At 39.0% G+C, this 8,830-nt stretch overlaps 1 protein-coding gene across 3 annotated transcripts; it reads right to left on the bottom strand.

The window, feature by feature from the left end:
- Positions 1 to 918: 918 nt before the first annotated feature.
- Clec5a (C-type lectin domain containing 5A) lies at positions 919 to 8,013 on the bottom strand. Of its 3 annotated transcripts, none has more exons than XM_027952182.3 (7): positions 7,831 to 8,013; positions 7,276 to 7,374; positions 6,472 to 6,531; positions 4,768 to 4,827; positions 4,305 to 4,441; positions 2,617 to 2,719; positions 919 to 1,085 (listed from the first exon to the last, which is right to left on the bottom strand). In XM_027952182.3, exons 2-7 carry the CDS (start codon positions 7,352 to 7,354, stop codon positions 1,045 to 1,047), a joined length of 480 nt encoding a protein of 159 aa, XP_027807983.1. In that variant the 5' UTR covers positions 7,355 to 7,374; positions 7,831 to 8,013; the 3' UTR covers positions 919 to 1,044. The 3 variants fall into 3 exon arrangements, with proteins under 3 accessions (XP_027807983.1, XP_027807981.1, XP_027807982.1); XM_027952180.3 differs by having other exon boundaries at positions 2,613 to 2,719; positions 7,831 to 8,007; XM_027952181.3 differs by lacking the exon at positions 6,472 to 6,531 and having other exon boundaries at positions 2,613 to 2,719; positions 7,831 to 8,006.
- Between the last annotated feature and the right edge of the window lie 817 nt (positions 8,014 to 8,830).

Raw genomic sequence — 8,830 nt, 5'->3', positions numbered from 1 at the left:
CAGATTTATCTTTTTTTCTTTTCATGTCTTGAGATGTGTGAGTATTTGATATTTTCTTATAAATATAGAGAACAGCCAAGACTTTTCTACTTTTTTCTTGCTGTTTTTCTAGGATGACCAAATGAATGTCATTTTTCCTTTCATGTGATTTCTATTTATCCCTGGTACTCCATTCTTTCTCTCTGCGTACCCTTTTCCTCCATCCAGTGTTTTCTGCATGGCCCTTCTCTTTTTCCTCTTTGGCCAACCTGACGAATGGTGGGTCAATATGCTAACCAGTGCAAGGTTTCTTTTTGTCAGTAGGATATACCTGGTATCTCATGAATGGAATGAAAGAATATGCCGTGATCTTTGGGGCTTAATTGACATCAAAGAAGATGAGTCCACTTTTCTTCCACCCACTCTGTCCTCTAAATGATTCTAATACCTGTTCATTCTATAGGTTCTCCTTGGTGTATTTCATGTCCAATGAGGATAAAACAAACTGTCAACAGGCTAAACCTTGTTGATCAGTCAGAAATTCTCAGTTCTGTAGAAACAAACCTCATTTCCATACTTGTGCTATTTTTATAAAACTGACCCTGTCTCCTGGAGATGGCCAACATCCAGTCCTTTAGAATATAGAATATAACAGTTCATTATCTCATACAGACAAGGACTTTTAACTAGATGTTAAAGGACAGATGGATAAAAGAACCATTAACTAGATGTACTGTGGGAATCCAAAAAGTGTCACAAGTTTGACTCATACAGGAAATGTGGTTGGGTGGAATGGCTCAGAATGGGGAGTTTTCCTGGTTGTATATATGTAAGTGTATGTATAAAAGTGGATGGTCCGTTAGCCCTGGAGCTCTGCCAATGACCTGTTGAAGACTGTCACAGGGTTTTGATGTTCTGCATTTCCCAGACCAGTCCTGATTGTAACTATTCTCTTTTGTGTTTATTTGTTTTTTGTCACAGAGAACTGCAATCATTCAGGATTCTTCTCACAGATCCAGCGGTAGCTGACGTCACATAATGCAGCATCGAAAGTCTTTGTTAGGCCTATGGTGACACAGTTGAAGTTCTGATTCTGATGGGTAATACTGAAGGAGAAAAGAGAGTGTGGTCAAGGCTCATTATTTCAGTTTTGCCTTTTACAGATTTCAGAATCTAATGGAAGTTTGATTGACTGACTAGTTAGTTTTACATATACTCCTCCTCTGCACTGGGCCTTCCATTTCAATTCAGACCACGTCTTCTAAGCCAAGCTTCCCTCAGTGCAGCTCTAAACCCCACCTTTTCCTTTTAATTATTCTCTTCTATGAGTACTCATAGAGTTCCAGAATTTTGGACTAACTCACTTGTCTTTGGTCAGAAACATCTCATTGGTGGTCTCTTTTACCCCAGAAATAATGTTTTCAAGAGGATTTGTGTGTAGGAGGAGGGTACTAGGGGATCCAGGGCCTCAGGCATTCCAGGCAATCATTCTACCACTGAGCCACATTCCTAGCCCTAGAAATAATATTTTAGTATTATAGGATTGTTTGTAGCAAGAGTATAGAAAAAAGTAGGAAAGAAATTTCTTGGCTTTAGGAGAATCTTGATGATAGTGTCTGTTGGCCTTTTCCCCACCAGTTTTTCAGTCATTCAGAGTTCTCAGTCTAACTGCAAAGACTCTGGTTTCATGGAAAAGATGAGTTTTGAGCTCAAGTAAATATGGAATCAAACTGTAGCTATATCATTAAGTAGCTATATGGCACTCAACACATTTCTAAGCCTTTCTTATGTTCAACTGTCTGTTGAGCTTTTTCTATGGCATCTTAGTGAACACTAAAGGAAATAATATAAGTGCTTAGCATTGAGTTAGATATTAGAAAAAACTGAATACGGGGCTAAGGCTGTAGTTCAGTGGTAAAGTGCTTGCCTCCTATGAGTGAGGCACTGGGTTTAATTCTCAGCACCACATAAAAATAAATAAAGATACCATGTATTCATCTACAACTAAACACACACAAGAACAACAAACAAACAGAAAAGAAAATACTGAATAAATATTAATTTTCTCTCCTCTGTAGGGAAGGCCAGCTGTAGGTTGGGGATTGGACTTGTTGACTCTCTAACTCAGCATTTTCATATGAGCCCTGAGAATATTATGGTTTCTACCAAAGTTTATCCCCATGGAATGATTCATTGGAGATATCTCTTTTGAATTAGAGGATCACAGCTTCAAGGAATAGACAAGTTGCCTTTGATATATAAAGGATCTACATCTAGGAAAACTTGTAGGCACTTAGAAAGAACATATGATGTGTAATTTGGAGATCTATGAGATACAGCAAAAAAAATTGCTATATATGTGGATTTGTTTGGCTCTTACTCTGAACAAAATTATTTACTATATGAATACTCTTCTCTCATCTCTTCTATTTTTTATTATGAAAAATATTTGATATTTTCCCCTAATGAAAAATTTATAGGAAATGTGTTTATAGGACTAGACGGGTTGAAAGAAAGGAGAAAACTAGAACAAGGAGTTGAGTATAAGTCTTTGAACTATTTCAGGATGACTCTCAGGTGTGGTCTTTTGAGGCAAACCAATATCCCCAGAACAATGCAGGATATTCACATACTTGCCATTGAACACTGAGTTGTTGATCCAACGCCACTTTTTCTCTGCAGACTGGTATGTTAAACCAATAAAGTACTTCTCAGCATTTGCAATGTGCTGGAGATACTCCTAGAAGTTAAAAAAGAAACAAACAGTTCAACAGCAAGTCCTTTACTGCTGCTTTCCTATAGGCAATGGGAACATGACTGTATTTTATTCAGGGAACTAATAAAGCTGTTAGAGATAGGAGACTGGGTATCACTGGCACTTGCTATTAACCCTAGAGAAGAAGTTTTTAAGTTTTGCAGGCACCAAGATCACCGAGAGGACTTACAAAAACACAGGTTGCTAGGCTTCTGGTTCAGAAGGACTGGTGTAGGGGATGCAGGATTTATATTCCTAGAAAATGACCTAGGATCACACTGAGGGAATGGGGAAGGGAAACTGTACAGTCAAAACCAGGTAATTTCATATACATCTTTTTTTTTTATTTGGCATGCCCCTCTGCATAGAATTATTTTCATGGTCAGAAATTCTATATTCCAAATGAGGTTGAACTAGGTGATCATGAAATATGTTGACTTGAGAGTCACCAGCAGTCCACTGGCGTGATGAACATTTTCTGAGGTTAGCATGAAGCATGGAGAATGCCAAGGATGGAACTTGGGCAAGTAGAGGGAAAGAGCCATCAGCTTCCGGTCTCATTATCTTCTCTCTTCTCCCTTCTCCCTTTATTTCCTCTTTTCTCCCCTCTGCCTTGCTCCTAATTTTCTACTGGAAGGTGTCTTTTTGTTTCCACCTGGGTTTTTGGCCCTAGAGAATCTACAGCATTATGATTCTCACCCCAAATCAAGAAGACCCTCTTTCAAATTTTTCTCAACCACAGGAGGACTTTTCAGAGGAGGATGGAGAGATAAAGGGGAGAGGAGACAAGAACAGTACTTATAGCACAGTGCCTAACATCCAGCAAATGCTTAGATCTGAAGAGAAGGTAACTATAAACTAAAATACAGTGTGGCCTAAAGTTGATTAAAGCATGGGTTTTGTAGTCAGAGGGATCTGAATTCAATTTCATGTTCTGTCATTTAGATGTATGATCTTCGGCATGTTATTTTCTGTACCCTAATTTACTCATTTATAAAATATAGATAACAGTACATCCTCAGGATTATTTGAAGTAAAAGGAGATAATAAACAAATTTTGCATAATGTTATCTATATTGATTATCACAATAATAAAATGCAAACACTATTATATGATTCTTTGCTTTTAATATTACTAATGTGGTTGATTCATATCTTCCTTCTTCACTGTGTAAACTGGAATGATACATTAATATCTTATATCTGTGAAGTGTTCACAGATATAAGATATAAGTAATTTTAAAATAACTTTATTTGCATTAGTTCTTTGGTCATTCTCGGCAGTTTGAGTGCCTTGGCCCATCCCTAGGAAAGTAGCCTACTGCTGTGTCTTATTGGAAAAAAACACAGAGTCTGAATTTCTTGCTCAGATGGAGCTAAAGAACTTGCCCACAGCTACCAGGAAGTCTCCCAACTCTAGGTTCAGAACAAGGAGTTTGAACCTTTCATCCAGCCACCTCTCCATTCTTTGCCAATCACCCAGCCCTGCTCCACTACATTGCCACCATCTCTACCTACTGAGGCTGCTGTGGGAGGGCTGCTTCACTGTACCATTCCCCAGCCCTCTCACCAGTTTCTCTGGTGTGTCGACAATCGCCAAAGTGGATCCTTTTGATATACAGTCATCCCTGCTCTTGTTCCAAGACTGTTCAGATGTGGACAAGAAAAAACATCTTCTTTGATGAAAATCCCAGGCTTTGGGGCAGACTGAAGAGATGTGGGGTGAGTTGGGAGAGAGAGAGAATGAATGAGATTAGTGGACTAGAGTGTGAACCCTGGAATTGAGTCATAAAATAATGGGAAGTCATAAAATAACAATTATATTGATAGAAAAATGTTCTCAACCCAGGAAGAAATTTTATCCAGTCTGGTCTGTTTCCTTATGGAGAACACTCAGGGGATAAATTAGAAGGACTTTATGGCTCCTTTAAGCAAAAGTGCTCTATAAGAAAGGGTGCCATGAGAAAAGTCTGTAAGAATTTAGTACATGGAAACCTAAGGGGTGGCGAGGAGGTTAAAACCATATGCTTCACCTGTTCCGTATCTGCTTGTGGGCGTTAAGCTGTTCTTAGTACTCCCAAAAGATGGTGGGACTGAAATGGAGAAGAAAATCTAAAGGTTACTGTGTGGTGAATATAACTTGCAATCATCAGAGTACAGGCTGTCGGGTCCCTGTGACTATTTGTGTCTGGACATTGGGGATGACAAAGGGTACTTGGCCATTCTGAGAATTTTCAGATACTTTTTCTCTTTGAACCATCCATCTAACTAGTACCATTATTTGTCATGCTCAGCACCCAAGTCCTATTTCATGTCCCCCTTCCCTTTTGGGGGTATAGCATTCAGTATAAATGCTGGGGGCAGCAGGGGAACAAGAAATGGAAGAGTAATTGAGGAATTTCATATTCCAGGGGAAATTTTTTGCTCTTATGTATGCCTTTGACAGTGTTATCCCTCAAAAAAGTTGTTTGGAGCATTTCCACCTTCGACTCCACATTGCATCTTTGTGGTGCTTGGTGTCTTATTAAATGCTCTACAAAAATTCTTAATCCTGCAACTCTTGGATGCTTCTCTCAGCACTTTCTCAGCTCTAAGGATTATGACTAACAGGAACAAATTTCAGGATCCTGGAGGTATTAGCAAACAAGGAAGCAGGTGAATATTCCAGATATTTCCTATAAGCAGAGAAGGGTCCATTATTAATACGTATTAAATACAACTAGGGGAATTTATGGGCTTCTAAGAGGTCTCATCCCCTCACCTCCCCAGGAACACTGGCAATCTTAGCAAGCAACTGCAATGATTTGTAGGCTGGCTGTTCAAACCTCTTCTCAATGACCTACTTTTCCATTATGGATAAAGACCACTTTAGTTTATTCAGATACCAAATTGTTTACTTAAAATTATATTTATAAAACAGACATTACTTTTTAATCAGTTTTCTGTTCCACAAGACTCTTTGTAATATCTAGTAGCTTGGGTTTCATCAGAAACTACTTTGGGATTATAACTGAAGGAAACCAATACATATTTCTTGAGTATTTTCTTCATTGGGTGCATCAGTTGATACAAATACAAATAAGAAATGATCTTTTTCCTAAAGATGTCTTAGAAACAGGTATCTTAAGAGGAAGCAGAGGGCAACTTTGGGAAAGGCTTCAAGAGGAGATGGCTTTAATGGGAAGAGCTTTGTCCTACTTGCCTTGTTATTCCTGTGCAACTTCTGGTATTGTGTCTTTTGATTTATAGATGATGACTGATTAGTATCTCCTGTGTTAATTATTCTTCTATGTTTGGTCTAGCATAATATTTGGCCCACAAAAAAGAAGCTTAATATCAAAATTTTGAGTGGTACATAGTTTCTTAATAAACATTTCTTGTGCACTGTTTCAGAGTCTATGAAGCACATTGACATTATATTACTGTGACTCCATCCTCAGGAAGAAAACTGAGAATCATATTTTCACTCAGGGGCTGGGGCATAGCTCAGCAGTAAACCATGTGCTTTGCAAGCATGAAGCCCTAGGTTCAATCCTTAGCACCATAAGAAAAAAATTGTTTTTCCCTAAATCTGGTTTTGTTTTTTCATCTTTAAAAGGAAGATAATTAATTAAAAGGCCTTTGTGGACCACTTGTGCAACCACATTTCTTGGGAAAGGAGACCTTGAGGAAAGTCTTTAAGAATTCAGCACATAGAGGCTGGATGGTAGAGAGGAGTGTACTATTGTGCACGTTACCTGTTCCATAGCTGCTGGTAGAGTTGAACCCATCATTACTTGTGTTAAGAATCTGCGGGACTGCAAAGAAAATCAGCTATTGGCTCAGCCCAAATGTGGATACACAATGAATACAACAAGCAAGCCCAAGGGCATGCTAGAGCACCATGATCATTAATGGGGAATATTGAACTCTCTGACTCAGGTCAGTGGACATGTGCATGTTTTTGAAATGTCTTTACCTACTCATATTTCTGTTCTTCTCTCTTAAGTGGTAGGAATTACACCTTCAGATTGGGTCACGAGGAAAATACCTCTTACCCAACTCAGGGACCTACTCACATTTCCTTCCTCATTCATTGTCTCCTCTGGCTCAGGGACTGGAGAAGATTCTACTTGTTTAATTGCAGTAAAACTTTTGATATGAGGTATCTTTTCCTAATTAATTCATTTGGATGAATGAATTTATGTGTACACATAGAGAAATTTTCCCTCAGTAAACACAGCCTTACCATTGCATTGAAACTGTATTTTCAAATTTTAGCAACAGTAACAAGGCCTGCTAAGTACTTCAGCTCAGATTGCCCAGCTAATACTTTAGTAACAAAAACTTTGTGTAGGTCAGTTCTTTATCTCCAAGGTAGACCCAGGAACCTGGCCCACTGTGTATGCTGGAGGGTAAGATAGGGATTGTCAGTTTTCTTCATGCTGGTTAGTTGCCCTCAGGTGGACATTTAACTTTACACTCAACCCTGCATTCTAAAATAAGAGTAAAAGAGCAAAACAATAAGAAGGCTGGGGGTAAGAGTTTGCTTCAATACTTACAATACAGTAGAAATAAGGTCACTCCAACAGATTTAAGCACCACTACGATAAGCCCATAGATTATCATGTGCCAGTTCATAATGAAGGGGTTTCTGGAGCCTGTGGAAATCAGAGTAACACCATCAGAATCTGGGGATATGGCTGCTTCTCTTGAGGACTGAGCTCAGCCCAGGGAGGTGTGGAAGGTACGCATGCCATTGACAGAAGAAGGAAACCCAGGAATACCCAGAACATGCATTGTACATTGTGCTGTTGGGGACAATTGACCTTGGCATTCTCCTTTCCTTCACTCATCTGTTAGCTTTGGGTCTTCGCCTTGACCCTATTTGTGCCTCCTAAACTCTGTCTGAGTTAATCTTCTGTATTTCAAGAATTCTTGGTCTTGAAATCATCCTTGCTTCCAAGGACCTTACTTTGTAGCCTTGGCCATACTGACTTCAGTTGTAGAAACCTCAGTCTTCAATATGTCAGGGATAGATGACAGAACAGGATTCTCTGAGGATCTGGCATAGGGGAGGAGTCAATAGTCTACACAGAGGGGACAGAAAGACTTACCTGCTCTCTCTTTGGGAGGCTGGGCTGGCTTCCAGGTAAGGGTTTCCTGGTGGCGTAATTCTTGCTGCAGTGGGAAGGAACCCTGTCTTTTAAGAATACGTTCCTTCTGCTCAGGCAAAGCCTTCCTCCTTCACTGTCTCTCTTCCTGGCAGTATCCCTGAGCAAACCCTTCTTCCTGTTCAGTATTGTGGTAAAGAGAGCAGGCGGGGCAAAGCGAGGAAGGTAGCTTCTAGTTAGGCAAGAAGAAGATTTCTGCCAGGGAAGTGGTCATACAGGGGGACGTTTCTAGAAGAATTTAGAAAAGCAAATATGTCACCTTTCCTTTGAGTCTGAATTCTCTTTTAAATACAGTGTGAAGAAAATATAGTAAAATGTTAGCAAATAGGGAATCTGAGTAAAGTATATTTAGAAATTATTTGTATGTGCCTTATAACATTTCTGAAAGTCTAAAATTATATCAAAATTAAAATGTTAAGAAAATAAACATAGTGGAAATCACTAATATTAATGAGCAGGACCTTGTGTAGTCCTTTCACCCTGTTCATTGTCAGCTCTGTGCAGTGCCCTTCTAGGACATGTGGTGACTGTTCAGTGTTTCTGAGCACAGATCTCTGCTGGATACAGAGAGTGGGGAGAGATGAACAATGCTCAAGTCTCATTATCAAGAAATCATTATTCCATATTAAACTTGAAGTTTTCCTCTACTATAAAAGCTATATTTGTTCATTACAAAAAATGGCTAAAAAATATTGACGAACAATTGAGAACAATTCAAAAAACTTGTTCTAATTAGTTATACATGACAGTAGGATGCATTTTGACACATCATACATAAATGGGGTATAACATCTCATTTTTCTGGTTATAGATGGTATAGAGTTACACAGGTCATGTAATCATATATGCACATAGGGCTCCCTTCACTCCCCCGCTGTCTAACCCAAAGTACTTCTTCCCTAGCACTTCCTACTTATTGTGATTAGCATCTGCGTATCAGAGA

Source organism: Marmota flaviventris, chromosome 1 (assembly GCF_047511675.1).
Source record: "Marmota flaviventris isolate mMarFla1 chromosome 1, mMarFla1.hap1, whole genome shotgun sequence".
Classification (NCBI taxonomy): domain Eukaryota; kingdom Metazoa; phylum Chordata; class Mammalia; order Rodentia; family Sciuridae; genus Marmota; species Marmota flaviventris.
This window is presented reverse-complemented; position numbering and strand designations above follow the sequence as displayed.